The following is a 17688-nucleotide window of genomic DNA, read 5'->3' on the forward strand; positions in this document are numbered from 1 at the left end:
TATCAAGAAAATAATAATTTATATTGGTTATTCCATCGATTTAGAGGTATTATGAGTTTTACTAAATTAATTGATAAAAAAAACCATTGAACGATGCTCATTTACCATGAAAAAGAGTTTAGCATACATTAATACAAATGTAGATATGGGAGAAATTTTAAAACACACTAAAGATTATAGGCTTCAGTATATAAAGTATTTACCAAAAACTCAATATTTTTATAGGGGTGCCCATAGATTTTGAGAAAATTTCAAAAAATATGACAATATTGTTTTAATGCCTAGTTGCATCCTGCACTAACATATGATGATGTTCAAAGAGGTTTGGAGCCTTTGTCGTCTCCGTTTATCAAGAAAATAATAATTTATAGTGGTTATTCCATCGATTTAGGAGGTATTATGAAGTTTTACTAAATTATTGATAAAAACAATTGAACGATGCTCATTTACCATGAAAAAGAGTTTAGCATACATTAATACAAATGTAGAATATGGTAGAAATTTAAAACAACACTAAAGATTATAGGCTTCAGTATATAAAGTATTTACCAAAAACTCAATATTTTTGTAGGGGTTAGCCCATAGATTTTGAGAAAATTTCAAAAAATATGACAATATTGTTTTAATGCCTAGTTGCATCCTGCACTAACATATGATGATGTTCAAAGAGGTTTGGAGCCTTTGTCGTCTCCGTTTATCAAGAAAATAATAATTTTATTGGTTATTCCATCGATTTAGGGAGTATTATGAAGTTTTACTAAATTATTTGATAAAACAATTGAACGATGCTCATTTACCATGAAAAAGAGTTTAGCATACATTAATACAAATGTAGAATATGGTAGAAAATTTTAAAACAACACACTAAAGATTATAGGCTTCAGTATATAAAGTATTTACCAAAACTCAATATTTTTGTAGGGGTTAGCCCATAGATTTTGAGAAAATTTCAAAAAATATGACATATTGTTTTTTAATGCCTAGTTGCATCCTGCACTAACATATGATGATGTTCAAAGAGGTTTGGAGCCTTTGTGCTCTCCGTTTATCAAGAAATAATAATTTATAGTGGTTATTCCATCGATTTAGGAGGTATTATGAAGTTTTACTAAATTAATTGATAAAAACAATTGAACGATGCTCATTTACCATGAAAAAGAGTTTAGCATACATTAATACAAATGTAGAATATGGTAGAAATTTTAAAACAACACTAAAGATTATAGGCTTCAGTATATAAGATTTTACCAAAAACTCAATATTTTTGTAGGGGTTTAGCCCATAGATTTTGAGAAAATTTCAAAAATATGAAAATATGGTTTTAATGCCTAGTTGCATCCTGAACTAACATATGATGATGTTTAAAGAGGTTTGAGCCTTTGTGCTCTCCGTTTATCAAGAAAATAATAATTTTATAGTGGTTATTCCATCGATTTAGGAGGTATTATGAAGTTTTACTAAATTAATTGATAAAAACCATTGAACGATGCTCATTTACCATGAAAAAGAGTTTAGCATACATTAATACAAATGTAGAATATGGTATAAATTTTAAAACAACACTAAAGATTATAGGTTTCAGTATATAAAGTATTTACCAAAAACTCAATATTTTTGTAGGGGTTAGCCCATAGATTTTGAGAAAATTTCAAAAAATATGACAATATTGTTTTAATGCCTAGTTGCATCCTGCACTAACATATGATGATGTTCAAAGAGGTTTGGAGCCTTTGTCGTCTCCGTTTATCAAGAAAATAATAACTTTATAGTGGTTATTCCATCGATTTAGGAGGTATTATGAAGTTTTACTAAATTAATTGATAAAAACCATTGAACGATGCTCATTTACCATGAAAAAGAGTTTAGCATACATTAATACAAATTAGAATATGGTAGAAATTTTAAAACAACACTAAAGATTATAGGCTTCAGTATATAAAGTATTTACCAAAAACTCAATATTTTTGTAGGGGTTAGCCCATAGATTTTGAGAAAATTTCAAAAAATATGACAATATTGTTTTAATGCCTAGTTGCATCCCACACTAACATATGATGATGTTCAAAGAGGTTTGGAGCCTTTGTCGTCTCCGTTTATCAAGAAAATAATAATTTTATAGTGGTTATTCCATCGATTTAGGAGGTATTATGAAGTTTTACTAAATTAATTGATAAAAACCATTGAACGATGCTCATTTACCATGAAAAAGAGTTTAGCATACATTAATACAAATGTAGAATATGGTAGAAATTTTAAAACAACACTAAAGATTATAGGCTTCAGTATATAAAGTATTTACCAAAAACTCAATATTTTTGTAGGGGTTAGCCCATAGATTTTGAGAAAATTTCAAAAAATATGAAATATTGTTTTAATGCCTAGTTGCATCCTGCACTAACATATGATGATGTTCAAAGAGGTTTGGAGCCTTTGTCGTCTCCGTTTATCAAGAAAATAATAATTTTATAGTGGTTATTCCATCGATTTACGAGATATTATGAAGTTTTACTAAATTAATTGATAAAAACAATTGAACGATGCTCATTTACCATGAAAAAGAGTTTAGCATACATTAATACAAATGTAGAATATGGTAGAAATTTTAAAACAACACTAAAGATTATAGGCTTCAGTATATAAAGTATTTACCAAAAACTCAATATTTTTGTAGGGGGTTGGTTGTTAGCCCATAGATTTTGAGAAAATTTCAAAAAATATGACAATATTGTTTTAATGCCTAGTTGCATCCTGCACTAACATATGATGATGTTCAAAGAGGTTTGGAGCCTTTGTGCTCTCCGTTTATCAAGAAAATAATAATTTTATAGTGGTTATTCCATCGATTTAGGAGGTATTATGAAGTTTTACTAAATTAATTGATAAAAACCATTGAACGATGCTCATTTACCATGAAAAAGAGTTTAGCATACATTAATACAAATGTAGAATATGGTATAAATTTTAAAACAACACTAAAGATTATAGGCTTCAGTATATAAAGTATTTACCAAAAACTCAATATTTTGTAGGGGTTAGCCCATAGATTTTGAGAAAATTTCAAAAAATATGACAATATTGTTTTAATGCCTAGTTGCATCCTGCACTAACATATGATGATGTTCAAAGAGGTTTGGAGCCTTTGTGCTCTCCGTTTATCAAGAAAATAATAATTTTATAGTGGTTATTCCATCGATTTAGGAGTATTATGAAGTTTTACTAAATTAATTGATAAAAACATTGAACGATGCTCATTTACCATGAAAAAGAGTTTAGCATACATTAATACAAATGTAGAATATGGTAGAAATTTTAAAACAACACTAAAGATTATAGGCTTCAGTATATAAAGTATTTACCAAAAACTCAATATTTTTGTAGGGGTTAGCCCATAGATTTTGAGAAAATTTCAAAAAATATGACAATATTGTTTTAATGCCTAGTTGCATCCTGCACTAACATATGATGATGTTCAAAGAGGTTTGGAGCCTTTGTCGTCTCCGTTTATCAAGAAAATAATAACTTTATAGTGGTTATTCCATCGATTTAGGAGGTATTATGAAGTTTTACTAAATTAATTGATAAAAACCATTGAACGATGCTCATTTACCATGAAAAAGAGTTTAGCATACATTAATACAAATGTAGAATATGGTATAAATTTTAAAACAACACTAAAGATTATAGGCTTCAGTATATAAAGTATTTACCAAAAACTCAATATTTTTGTAGGGGTTAGCCCATAGATTTTGAGAAAATTTCAAAAAATATGACAATATTGTTTTAATGCCTAGTTGCATCCTGCACTAACATATGATGATGTTCAAAGAGGTTTGGAGCCTTTGTCGTCTCCGTTTATCAAGAAAATAATAATTTTATATTGGTTATTCCATCGATTTAGGAGGTATTATGAAGTTTTACTAAATTAATTGATAAAAACCATTGAACGATGCTCATTTACCATGAAAAAGAGTTTAGCATACATTAATACAAATGTAGAATATGGTAGAAATTTTAAACAACACTAAAGATTATAGGCTTCAGTATATAAAGTATTTACCAAAAACTCAATATTTTTGTAGGGGTTAGCCCATAGATTTTGAGAAAATTTCAAAAAATATGAAAATATTGTTTTAATGCCTAGTTGCATCCTGCACTAACATATGATGATGTTCAAAGAGGTTTGGAGCCTTTGTCGTCTCCGTTTATCAAGAAAATAATAATTTTATAGTGGTTATTCCATCGATTTAGGGAGTATTATGAAGTTTTACTAAATTAATTGATAAAAACAATTGAACGATGCTCATTTACCATGAAAAAGAGTTTAGCATACATTAATACAAATGTAGAATATGGTATAAATTTTAAAACAACACTAAAGATTATAGGCTTCAGTATATAAAGTATTTACCAAAAACTCAATATTTTTGTAGGGGTTAGCCCATAGATTTTGAGAAAATTTCAAAAAATATGACAATATTGTTTTAATGCCTAGTTGCATCCTGCACTAACATATGATGATGTTCAAAGAGGTTTGGAGCCTTTGTGCTCTCCGTTTATCAAGAAAATAATAACTTTATAGTGGTTATTCCATCGATTTAGGGAGATATAATAAAGTTTTACTAAATTAATTGATAAAAACCATTGAACGATGCTCATTTACCATGAAAAATAGTTTTGCATACATTAATACAAATTTAGAATATGGTATAAATTTTAAAACAACACTAAAGATTATAGGCTTCAGTATATAAAGTATTTACCAAAAACTCAATATTTTTGTAGGGGTTAGCCCATAGATTTTGAGAAAATTTCAAAAAATATGACAATATTGTTTTAATGCCTAGTTGCATCCCACACTAACATATGATGATGTTCAAAGAGGTTTGGAGCCTTTGTCGTGGCCGTTTATCAAGAAAATAATAACTTTATAGTGGTTATTCCATCGATTTAGGGAGTATTATGAAGTTTTATTAAATTATTTGATAACAACTATTGAAAGATGCTCATTTACCATGAGAAAGAGTTTAGCATACATTAATGCAAATGTAGAATATGTAGAAATTTTAAAACAACACTAAAGATTATAGTATTCAGTATATAAAGTATTTACCAAAAACTCAATATTAGCCTACAGATTTTGAAAAAATTTCAAAAAATATGACAATAATGTTTTAATGCCTAGTTGCATCCTGCACTAACATATGATGATGTTCAAAGAGGTTTGGAGCCTTTGTCGTGTCCGTTTATCAAGAAAATAATAATTTTATAGTTGTTATTCCATCGATTTAGGAGGTATTATGAAGTTTTACTAAATTAATTGATAAAAACCATTGAACGATGCTAATTTACCTTGAAAAACAGTTTAGCATACATTAATACAAATGTAGAATATGGTAGAAATTTTAAAACAACACTAAAGATTAAGGCTTCAGTATATAAAGTATTTACCAAAAACTCAATATTTTTGTAGGGGTTAGCCCATAAATTTTGAGAAAATTTCAAAAAATATGACAATATTGTTTTAATGCCTATTTGCATCCTGCACTAACATATGATGATGTTCAAAGTGGTTTGGAGCGTTTGTGCTCTCCGTTTATCAAGAAAATAATAATTTTATAGTGGTTATTCCATCGATTTAGGAGGTATTATGAAGTTTTACTAAATTAATTGATAAAAACCATTGAACGATGCTCATTTACCATGAAAAAGAGTTTATCATACATTAATACAAATGTAGAATATGGTAGAAATTTTAAAACAACACTAAAGATTATAGGCTTCAGTATATAAAGTATTTACCAAAAACTCAATATTTTTGTAGGGGTTAGCCCATAGATTTTGAGAAAATTTCAAAAAATATGACAATATTGTTTTAGTGTCTAGTTGCATCATGCACTAACATATGATGATGTTCAAAGAGGTTTGGAGCCTTTGTCGTCTCCGGTTATCAAGAAAATAATAACTTTATAGTGGTTATTCCATCGATTTTAAGAGTATTATGAAGTTTTATTAAATTATTTGATAAAAACTATTGAAAGATGCTCATTTACCATGAAAAAGAGTTTAGCATACATTAATACAAATGTAGAATATGGTGGAAATTTTAAAACAACACTAAAGATTATAGGATTCAGTATATAAAGTATTTACCAAAAACTCAATATATTTGTAGGGGTTATAGCCCATAGATTTTGAGAAAATTTCAAAAAATATGACAATATTGTTTTAATGCCTAGTTGCATCCTGCACTAACATATGATGATGTTCAAAGAGGTTTGGAGCCTTTGTGCTCTCCGTTTATCAAGAAAATAATAACTTTATAGTGGTTATTCCATCGATTTAGGGAATATTATGAAGTTTTATTAAATTATTTGATAAAAACTATTGAAAGATGCTGATTTACCATGAAAAAGAGTTTAGCATACATTAATACAAATGTAGAATATGGTGGAAATTTTAAAAAACACTAAAGATTATAGGATTCAGTATATAAAGTATTTACCAACAACTTAATATATTTGTAGGGGTTATAGCCCATAGATTTTGAGAAAATTTTAAAAAATATGACAATATTGTTTTAATGCCTAGTTGCATCCTGCACTAACATATGATGATGTTCAAAGAGGTTTGGAGCCTTTGTGCTCTCCGTTTATCAAGAAAATAATAATTTTATATTGGTTATTCCATCGATTTAGGAGGTATAATAAAGTTTTACTAAATTAATTAATTGATATATGTTGAAAATTAATCAACCTTGAGACCACTAAAATCATTTTGCAAAAGGAGTTTAAAGAGATAACAGTAATAAATTTATGTAATATTTTACTAAAAAAAAGTTATGTAATAAAACAAAATAGTAAAAGGTTTGAGGTAGGAAAACATTTTACTGGGGTCAATTTGATAACTTGTATATTTGAAATGGGTCAACAAACCAATTATATCATATTTTCTATAGAAAATACAAGTAATTTTTTTTTAACAGGAATCCACATGGGGCACTTGACCACCGTGGTATAACGGTAGTTCCGCCACTGGGTTTGACTCGGACAGGAATGAGCCACATATGGCCAGGTTCCTAGTTCGAAGATTGTGTTATTCCCCAAAGGTTCATTTGGATCATAACATCTCTCCTTTCTTCATCTACCAAATGTCGGCTAGCAAATACCTATTAAATTTTGACTCTCATAATTTTATAATGTGAATATTACTACTCTCTCTCTGTTTCAAAATAGTTGATGTTTTGGATGAATACACAAGAATTAAGACATATATATTTTTCTAAATAGTGAGACTAAAAATATTAAATAAATATAATCCAGCCAATCATCAAAAATATTATAAAACATTATTGATCACACAGTTTTCAATGAACTTTAAACTAATTAAAAAATATCAAACATCATGTATTTTGAAACATCAATAACTCTTCAAAACATCATCTATTATGAAACGGAGGGAGTATTAAGTATTAACTATAATATTGGGCTAGGTTCATTGTCTTCTTTGTTGCATAACATTTTGATTGTATAATATTTGAAAATTATGCAAGTACTTTTTGTAATTTTAGCAACTCTACAAGTACTTAGGTATTTTGGATGACACGTGCGCTACTATTCCAAAACAAATATGGTTGTGTGAATCACATCTTCACTTTGTTCCTTGTTTTTATTATCAACATTCATTTATTCACAAACAATATGAATCACACAAAAGGATTATTCAGAAAAAGTTGAGCCAGATGATGAATGAACATTGTTATTCCTAGGTTTTAGAATACTAGTCAATATGTCTTCGAGATTCAACTGTAGGTCATGATATATTAAGAACCTTGAAAAGCTTCTTTAAAACCATACAAATATATAATAGATCAACTTTTTAAACAAATTAAACAACTATGAACTATATTTTGAAAGAAAATAACTAGACAAACCACATACTAGAAAGAAAAAGCAGGTGTTAACCTTTTCGATCAGTCAAATTATAACTAAACGAACTAAATTCGACTCTACTTGGTTTTCGTTATTCAAATTAACTCTCAATGAATGAGGGAACGAAATCATAACTACTTTTAATTTGAATTTTATGCAGAGAATGGGCTTCTTCACCTACTACACTCAATTACTCAATGAGCCCTCGGGTTCGTTTGGTCAGCAAGATCAATGGACAATGACTTTGGAATAGATCTAGAGCGTTGGTGAACAGCTTAATGCTTTTGATTGCCGTTCGATTGGTCGTTTGATGACCAAACCTATTCGACTTCCGTAAGTGATGTAAGCAAAGTCACGGTTTAATTGCTTGCAAATAAACTTCGTGAATTATAGCAATTAAACTTCTTGATATATAATTCACGCAAAATAATGTTTTCAAATTTTCGTAAAATAATTCTAACTCTAACTGGCGACTCTGATATAGTTGAAATTGCGTTGGCATTATTCACCAAATATAGCAACTGTCGACCCAATCACTAGTGGTGTAAGAAAGTTGCAGTTTCCTGAAATATATATACTTTCATAAAATTAAACTAGAAACAAACTTGGCCATACTAGTTTTTAAGAGAGAGAGAAAAAGAGAAACTGAGAGATTTCCGGCCGACGGCGAGGCTCTCTGAGCCACCGTCGGTCCGGTTGTGGAGTTCTTTCTTTCTTTTCTAGTTTCTGGGTTTTGTTCGGGGTCTCTTGATCTACCTAGGTTTCGGCGTCGCACCTCTCTATGGTGGTCGTCCGACTTGTTTCTGGGAAGGGGTGGCTTTTTCAGCACTTTCTTCGCCGGCTTTGGGTACCGGGAGGCGGTGGCTCTTTCAGCATCGCCATCGTCGGCTTCAGCTTCCGGGAGGCGGTGGCTTCCGCAGCATCGCTGGCGCCGGCGTTTGGGTTTTTTTTTTAGGGTTTTTATTTCTCCTCATTTAGATCTACGAGTTTGAGCTTACTTGGTTTTCGCTTCTCGATCTGAATCTGTTGCCGCTTATATGTCGGAGATGATGAATCGATTGTAGGCTTTAATATCTGTTGGTAATTCGTAGATCCGTCCGTTTTTTTGGTTTGAAGTTGATGCGATTGATGGATTCGAGTATCTCGAGGTCTGGTTTGAATGGTTGAGGCCTGGTTTCGACTCTGCTGTCGACGGTGGCCGTCGAGTCGTCGTGACGCGGTCGCTGGTACCGGAGGAAGAAAGGAGGCGTGCGGCCTCGCGTGAAGAGAGGCGCCTAGCCTGTTAGGGTTTTGGGTTGGTGGTGTGGGCCTCTGGCCCAATTTGTTTCTCTTGTTGGTATGCCTATGTTTTGGGCTTCGGATTGTTGTAAGACTTGGGCCTTGCCCATTCTGGATTTAATCCTTTTAATAAACTTTAGTTGGAAAAAAAAAAAACAAACTTGGCCATACAGAAACTTTCTACAATCTAGTACAGTATTTTTATAAAACACTAAAATCTAATCAGCGTCCTTTTCTTATACTTTAATGTACGAATAAACAACAAACAAAATAAGTCAAGATCCGTAGACTTAAATTATTTAAAGTACGATCCAATATGTAGCTTAGTGATACTGATTGGAGATAAGCTTTTCTATAAATATTTAACCTGAGTTTTAGCTTTATAATACTAAAATTCTTTTAACTAACAAATATTCTGTTTTTTACTTAAATTTTTAAAAGATATTTTTTTTAATATTTTACTAAATGTTAAAAAGACAAGAGACGAAATAAATAAATAACTAATGTAAAGAGAAGTCATGACTAATGCTATGCTATGTTTGGCGCGTATGTTAACCACCACCGGCAAAACACCCACGAAAGATGCGAGCACGCATAAAGAAAGATCAAAAAGGTCAAAAAAACTTTTATAATTATATTAAAAATTGAAGCCGAAAAATTATATTAAAAAGAAAATTAATTTACTTTCGTAGTTCTGTTTCTTCTTGTAGCTTTGAAGCTTAGAGAGATCAAGCGAGTGAGAGTAGTGTAGAAGCAAACCCCCACGATCTGCCCAGTCTTCTTCGATCGGAGCTTTCAGACATTCCGACAAAAGCCAAAAAGGTTTCTTCTTTTTTGTTTCTGGGAGAGTTTTGTTCTCCCTCTGTTAAGAAAATGGACCGGTACGGTCGCGCCGGTGAAGAAGGGTCGCGATCGGATCCGTCGATTCAGTGGACCTCTCATGGAGTCGAAAGTAATGGTCTTTCGAGCATTGAGTCATTGGTGATTATCAAAGGGTTCTGTTTTGAAAAATGCGTGTTTTTTTTTTGGGTAGCTTCGATGGGGCGGTTAGCGTTAGGAGGAGGAGGAGAATCGTACCCGGAGCGATCCGATGAGCCTGATTGTATTTATTACTTGCGAACCGGTGTTTGCGGGTACGGGTCAAGGTGTCGGTTTAATCACCCGCGCAATCGTGGAGCGGTAATAAAGTTTCCTAATTTTGATTCTTAGGTTTCAGATCAGTGAGCTATTGAATTGGTGTTTAGGTTATTGGAGGAGGAGATGGAGGTTTACCGGAGAGGATGGGACATCCGGTTTGTCAGGTTTTGTAATTAATCAATCTCTGTTTCAGTTTGTTCTGTCTTTGTTTTTAATAGAAAGGTGTGAGCTTTAGATTTGTTTTTTTTTTTTTTGTCTTTTGTTGTTGCTCAGCATTTTATGAGAACGGGGACATGTCAGTTCGGTGCTTCTTGCAAGTATCATCATCCTAGGCAAGGAGGTGGTTCGGTTGCGCCTGTCTCGTTAAGTTATTTGGGATATCCATTACGCCAGGTTTGTGTTCTTTCATCTCTCCATCCACATATTGTATTGTATCTTCTCTTACAAGCTATTTTGTAATTGATTACAGGGAGAGAAAGAGTGCTCTTATTACATGAGAACCGGTCAGTGTAAATTTGGTTTGACCTGTAGATTCAACCATCCCGTCCCACTACAACCTCAACAGCAGCAGCCGCAACCGCAGCTACAGACTATATATCCAACACTTCAGTCTCAACCAATGCCTTCGTCTCAACAGTATGGTTTAGTTTTGTCAAGACCTTCTCTTCTACCTGCTTCTTATCTTCCAAGTCCTTACGGTGGTCCTCCTCCAATGGTTATGCCTCCTGGAATGGTTACATATCCTAGTTGGAACCCTTACCAGGTATTCTAGCTTTTTAAGATTATTTCATTTATTACCTTTATGTTTGGCTAAATAAATCAATTTATTTGGTATTAGGCTTCTTTAACAGCAATGCCTTCACCTGGAACACAACCATCGAGTTCTGTTTATGGTATCGCGCCTTTATCTCCTTCAGGGCCTGCTTATACAGGAACGTACCAATCTGGTGGACCTTCCTTGACTACATCAACAGAACAATCTTTTCCTCAGCGTCCTGATCAACCTGAGTGTCAATACTTCATGAGAACCGGTGACTGTAAGTTCGGATCTTCGTGTAGATACCATCATCCTCCTCTAGATGCAGTTCTTCAACCTAAAACTGGTGTTCTCCTCAACTCCATTGGCCTTCCACTACGCCCCGTAAGTCTTTTACAAAAATATGATCATCTTTTTTGGTAGACAACATTCTCAATACATGTTTTGACACAGGGCGTAGCGCAGTGCACTCACTTTGCGCAACATGGAATCTGCAAGTTTGGACCGGCGTGTAAGTTTAATCACTCTATGAGTTCTTCACTTAGCTACAGCCCATCTGCTTCATCTCTAACCAATATGCCTGTGGCTCCATACCCAATTGGATCATCAGCTCCGATAAGTTCGAGCAATGAACCCACCACAGAGGCTGTGACTGCTGTAGTTTCTTCTCCCATGGTTAGTGGCTTGAGCCAACAAGAGGCAGCTGGAACCAGTTGCGACTCCGCTATAGAAGCTAAGGCTTCTTCAAGTTAAAATAGAAACAAGAGAGGAAAACATCCTCTGATTCTTCATGAACTAAAACAACATTAAGAAAAGAGAAAAGAAGATTATTTTTTGGGGTCTGAGATTTGATAGAAGCAGAGAGACCAAACCAAAGCTTCTGTCATTTACCATTTGTCCATATATTAATAGATTCTCTCTCTCATACGGCCATATCTCTTGTTTTTTTTCTGTCCTTGTAAACAACGGTTACTGCTAATAAATGGCCTTATTCACGTGACTTCGATTCCTGAAGCATATAATGTCCTTGTAAGTTTATCTTATTTAAATCTGGTTTGGTGAATGTTGTCTTGGTTTAACTTGGATTTTGATGAAATGAATTATATATTAACTTATATAATTTATTTCATCAAAATCCAAGTTAAACCAAACAAAATTCACCAAACCAGATTTAAATTTACCTACAATGTATAAGATAAACTTAGATTTTTATACAACAACAAAAAGCTTAACTGAGCTCAGATAATCATCTCAGATGCTTCCGCTTCTTCAACGATGAAGGACTCTCACTTTGTTGCCTTCCTAAAGGTCGCTTTGATGGTGTTGCACTCTTCAAAGATTTAAACATAAAGTAATAAGCATCCAGAGGAATCTAAACAAAAGACAACAACTATATATATGTTACATTGTTTTACCTTTGCGAGCTTCTTCTCTTTACGGGCTTGCCTCTCTCTCTCATCAAACTCTTGGTTCTCCTTTTCAATCAGTCGAATCAGAGTGTCGCATCTTCTAGCGAGTTCCTGACTCGTGCGAGATTTCACAAACCAGTCAAACCTGAACAGAGGTGAAGTTCTGAATGCTGCCTTTAGCTCGTCCCAGTTCCCATACCCAAGTTTGTTGACCATGCAGATCTGTTCAAACCCAACAATTAAACTTTCATAATAGTAATAGTGAAACAAAACAGTGAGAGGGAATGAAGAAAAGACACAGACCATGAAACGATCGCACTCCTCATTGTACAGCTTCCCTTTGTTCTGACCGTATTGAATCTTGAGTTCCAGCCAAGGGTTTCTGTAGCGGTCCAGTTTCTTCCCTATGGCTTTCATGATTTCATCTTTCCTGGAGATTCTTGCCTCTCCCCTCTCAATGTTCTTAAGGATCCTGTCGTAGTCTGCAGGTTCAGAAAGGAAATGTGAGCATAAGCTCCTTCTTGAGGTAGCATCTAAAGGTGTTGTGTTACATACCGTTCAGCTCCTTGTACCGCTCTTTGAATACTTGAGCATATCTTTCAACTTCTTCCTCTGTTTTACCTTCCATCTCGGAGGCAATGCTTTTGATATCGTTGCGGCCATACTTCTCACACGCCCTGAGAAAACTATTGAAGTCTCTTCTGCTCCATGTTGAGAAACCCTGGAGATTAAAAATCAAATATATAAAGCCCAGAATCAAAACGTCAAGACAACTTTAACATGAAAAGTTTTCACTTTACCTCCTCCAATAAACTCTCCTTTTCTTCTACTTCTTCAGCAGTCAAGGGATCTCCACCTTCAAACAGAAATGTCTCAATCAGTAATGGGTTCGCTGGAAATAAATGTTAGCAAAGTGGGCACAAACTGAGAAACGGAGCTTGACCTTCTGGTTCTTCTACATCAACTGTGTCTTTCAGCTGATTTTTCTGATGTGTTTGCTGAAACCAAACGGAAGAAAGATGATTTTACTAGTTGAAAACTCGCTCCGAAGCACAACAAACCAGTGAGAAGTATTTCATTTAAAGGGCCCTACCATGAGATAGCGTACTTCCTTTTCATACAACTCGGTCAATCTCTGAGTGTTAAAGAACTGGAAATCGTGCCTGTGTGATGGACAAGCAATTAGATTTCTAGGGTAAAAATAACATCTAGACAGGGGAAAGGCAGTTCACAGATGCAGAGTAGTGTTTATTGAGGTACTTACAACTGGGGCATGCGCGGAATTCTAGGCTCTTTAGGTTTAGCTGGAGCACCTTGTCGCAATGTTTGCTTAAAGTATTCAGATTCAGAGTAGCTGAAGATACAGTAGATAAACTTTTCGGTTAGATAAAGTATATGAAGACAGATAAAATAGGACTGGACATTGTATAGGCAAAAAAAAGAACATTTACTTGCGCTTTCTCTCCCGCTTTGGTGGATCATTCCAGTTGTCGCTCACAATCTTTTTAAAATCAAGCTTGTTCTCATCCTACAAAACATATTTGTAAGAAACAGTAAATGTAATTTTCGGTAATGCAGATCATAAGTCATAACAAGGGTATCATATGAAAGCATAAACTCTGAAAATATATATATAGAGGGTTACCTTTTCGTCATCATCAAAATCATAGAAGTCAGCACCTGTGACAAATAAGACGATTGATTATCCAAATATTACACTAGTAACACAACATAATGGGAAAAAGATCTATAACACCCTTACTGTCATCCATTTTAAACTGTATAGCATCTTCTGTAAATTTCTTCATCTTGGCATCAAGTTCAGCTGTAGCCTCCTCTCCTTTCGCAATGATTCTATCGATATCCTCGTCTGTGATTGTGCTATCTTTAGAGCTGAACACCATCTCAGCACCATATCTTACCATTTGAAGCAACTCATCCTTATTGACAGCTGCATATAGTAATTAAAAAATTAATAATGTTAGAGATGAATCACTGCATTTTGCAAAATCGTTATAGCAAAGTTACTTTTCTGCTCTGCCAGTCGTCCTTGTTGAATAACCAGAGCATCAAGCGCCAACTTCTTGTACGCTCTCTCAATTACTTTCTCCTCAATAGCAGACTGAAAACAACTATTACGTAATTAATCCAAACAGTCATAGTTTGTTCTTACTTGACACACAAGAAGAGAATATCAACCTCAGTGCAGAATCGAAACACTTGAACTTCTTTCTTTTGACCGATCCTATGGGCACGATCCTGGGCTTGCAAGTCGACTTGCGGGTTCCTACCAAAATCCACCAGACTCGTCAAAACTGAAAAGACACTCAAAAACTACAATGGACAAGATAAGACTTACCAGTCACTATCATAAAGAATCACAACATCTGCAGTAGCAAGATTGATACCAAGCCCTCCTGCTCTAGTAGATAACAAGAAAACAAATTTCTCGCTTCCTGGCTTGTTGTAGGCTTCTATGGAGGCGTCTCGTTCATCACCACCAGTATTTCCATCAATTCGGCAATATAGATAACCACGATACATTAAATAATCCTCAAGAATATCCAAAAGCCTTGTCATCTGACATAATGTTAACAAAAAGAACAACGCTCAGACTTCAAATAAAGAAAGGAAACAGAGAAGATGAACCGTAAGAAGCAGTTATCTCCAGTTGTTCTGTACTTTACCTGAGAAAATATTAGAACCCTCGAATCACGTTCCTTCAACTTAGGAAGCAATTTATCCAAGAGAACCATCTTACCTGACAACAAGAACATAAAGATGGTTCAAAAAAACATGTACACCTACATTCTGAAGGATGTAGTTTGAATGCTAGTCTTACCAGCATTTGTTATGAGGTGATCTCCTGTGGTATATGGGGGACCAGGCTCTGCACCCTGGAAGAGATAAGGGTGATTACAGCATTTACGCAGTTGCATTGCAATGTTTAGCAGACGTTTGCGTTCTCCACCAGCATTAACTGCTTCAAGATCTTTCTGCAGTAAAGCCTTGTAGTATTGTTTTTGCATCTGAGACATGCCAACTTTAAGTATCGTCTCCTTCTTTGGTGGCAAACCTTTCTCAACATCTGACTTTAGTCTTCGTAGAAGAAATGGTCGAAGGACCTATAAAAATGCAGGAAAGTGATTAGCCTAACAATTAAGACGTGATAAACTCGATAGAAGCAATGAGTACATACATACCTTGTGGAGTTGTTGAACAACTTCCTGCTGGTCATTCTCGCCAGATATTTGAAACCATTCATCAAAAGTCTCTGCTGAACTAAAGATCTCAGGCAGAAGAAAATTGAGAAGGGCCCACAGTTCATGGAGATTATTCTGCATATACAAAGAAAACATAAGGTACAAAGAAACCCACACCAGAAAGGTTGTCTAATACAATCAGAACCAACTTAATAAAAAAACTTCAGAGTCCAAATAGTCACGAATAAGATAGAGAAAACACCTGAAGGGGGGTTCCCGTGATAAGAAGACGATAATTGGTGCTAAAAATTCTCATAGTCTTCGAGAGGAGTGAATTTTCGTTCTTGATTCGATGCGCTTCATCGATGATAATATAACGCCAGCTAAAGCGACGCAGTGCTGTCTTCTCTTTGATGGCCATCTCAAAGCTTGTGACGCAAATATCAAATTTCCCAGCAACTAGCAGGTCATCACGAATATGTCTCTGCATTATTTCGCAGACATCTCATAGTTAAGAGGTTAAACATTTACATAAACTCTGAGATGGCATACAGATCGTGACTTACCCTTTCCTCAGGATTACCGAGGAATTTCACAGCTCGCAAGACAGGACAAAACCGGCGAATTTCGTTCATCCAATTACCAAGTGTTGACTTTGGAGCAACTACCATATGTGGACCATTGATTCCTCTGTATTCATGAAGGTAGGCCAGCAAAGAAATTGTTTGAAGTGTCTTCCCCAGACCCTACACCACATGATAAAAAATGGTTCAATTATTAAAAATTGAGAACTTGTTTTGCTTGTACTTCTGGGGGGAGCCACTGTTTACCATCTCATCAGCAAGAATTCCATTTATCCCATTCTCATACAGACGGATGAGCCAGTTCAAACCAGCTAACTGGTAATCTCTTAACTTCCCTTGAATACCTGTACGTTGAGAAGAAAACGATGAATCCTGAGCTTTTCCATAAAAGCTTGCGCTATACTACCTAGTAAGTGCGAGGTCACAACAATAGCTATATGTTACGGAAATGGACACTTCTTGCTCTCAAACAAATGATCAATATACAATACGTGTAGACTAAAGAGCAAAACACAGGTACTTACAAGAAGGCTGTGTGAGCAACCTCGTGTTACCAGATGCAGCCAAGCCATCCTCTTCTTCCTTCAAATACTCCTCATCTTCCTCCTCTTCGGTTACTTTGGAAGCATGACGACCCCTGAAGGTTAAAAAAGTTAAAAACTCAAGTTCCTATTTTGATGTCACAAAAAAATGAAGAAACCAGTATCTAAGCAACCAATTGCATCCAACACACCTTCCTTTCGCCTTCTTCTGAGAAGAAGATGAATCACCTTTAGCAAAATGCGAAAACAACTCAGTCTGCTGCAGAAGATACTTCAGCCTCCCTTTCCCCTTATTGTTCTAAATCCACCAAAACAAATCAGATTCCTCTATTCCCTTTTTTAAAAACTAAGTAGTAGTAAACAAAGCACGCACCATATCAGCATCTATGGAAGCATTCTGAGAATCCAACATCTCCTGAATCTTCTGCTTCTTCAGCTTCTGCATATCCCTAAGCCTAGCTTTCTCACGTTTACTTATCTCAACCTTCTCATCATCCTCTTCATCCTAATACCAACACAGTGAAGCTAATCAGATTCAGCTCCCGTGCAATTCAAATTAGCTCACCAATCGAAAACGCTTACCTCGTAATCATCCTCGATAGGAGCAACCTCCTCGTCAGAGACTGGCGCAGCTTCTTCATCGGAATCGGAAGATCGAGTTACGGCCTCAATCTCCTCCTCGTCTTCTTCTCCTATGTTGGTATTAACATTCTCTTCCTCCTCCTCTTCGGAAGAGAGAGCATCGTCGCGATTCGAGAATTTCGCCATGGGAATCGAAAACCTTGAGATCGAGAGTTTACTTGCTTCGGGTAAAGTGAAAGTGCAGAGCCCAGGGTTGATTTATGACCGT

General features: G+C 34.6%; 2 protein-coding genes across 4 annotated transcripts; one reads left to right on the plus strand and one right to left on the minus strand.

Annotated features, from left to right (window-relative positions):
* Positions 1-9800: 9800 nt before the first annotated feature.
* On the plus strand, positions 9801-12100 carry LOC106346082 (zinc finger CCCH domain-containing protein 34-like). 2 transcript variants are annotated; one of them, XM_048744871.1, is made up of 8 exons: positions 9801-9819; positions 9917-10158; positions 10240-10385; positions 10451-10507; positions 10617-10736; positions 10813-11106; positions 11182-11484; positions 11554-12100. In XM_048744871.1, exons 2-8 carry the CDS (start codon positions 10080-10082, stop codon positions 11851-11853), a joined length of 1299 nt encoding a protein of 432 aa, XP_048600828.1. In that variant the 5' UTR covers positions 9801-9819; positions 9917-10079; the 3' UTR covers positions 11854-12100. The 2 variants fall into 2 exon arrangements, with proteins under 2 accessions (XP_048600828.1, XP_048600829.1); XM_048744872.1 differs by lacking the exon at positions 9801-9819 and having other exon boundaries at positions 9880-10158; positions 11554-11611; positions 11711-12100.
* Positions 11828-17672, minus strand: LOC106349674 (ISWI chromatin-remodeling complex ATPase CHR11). 2 transcript variants are annotated; one of them, XR_007318149.1, is made up of 26 exons: positions 17421-17672; positions 17212-17343; positions 17030-17136; positions 16821-16933; positions 16543-16640; positions 16279-16458; positions 15975-16196; positions 15713-15847; positions 15352-15634; positions 15197-15270; positions 14869-15089; positions 14709-14796; positions 14538-14631; positions 14272-14460; positions 14155-14189; positions 13961-14037; positions 13774-13863; positions 13603-13672; positions 13453-13507; positions 13310-13365; positions 13065-13230; positions 12813-12991; positions 12516-12731; positions 12334-12430; positions 11992-12109; positions 11828-11895 (listed from the first exon to the last, which is right to left on the minus strand). XR_007318149.1 is itself a non-coding variant. In XM_048744870.1 (25 exons), the coding sequence occupies exons 1-24, from the start codon at positions 17604-17606 to the stop codon at positions 12347-12349; spliced, it is 3150 nt and encodes a 1049-aa protein (XP_048600827.1). In that variant the 5' UTR covers positions 17607-17672; the 3' UTR covers positions 11828-12109; positions 12334-12346. The 2 variants fall into 2 exon arrangements, 1 of the variants encoding a protein (XP_048600827.1); XM_048744870.1 differs by having other exon boundaries at positions 11828-12109.
* Between the last annotated feature and the right edge of the window lie 16 nt (positions 17673-17688).

This window comes from Brassica napus, chromosome C1 (genome assembly GCF_020379485.1).
Source record: "Brassica napus cultivar Da-Ae chromosome C1, Da-Ae, whole genome shotgun sequence".
Taxonomy (NCBI): domain Eukaryota; kingdom Viridiplantae; phylum Streptophyta; class Magnoliopsida; order Brassicales; family Brassicaceae; genus Brassica; species Brassica napus.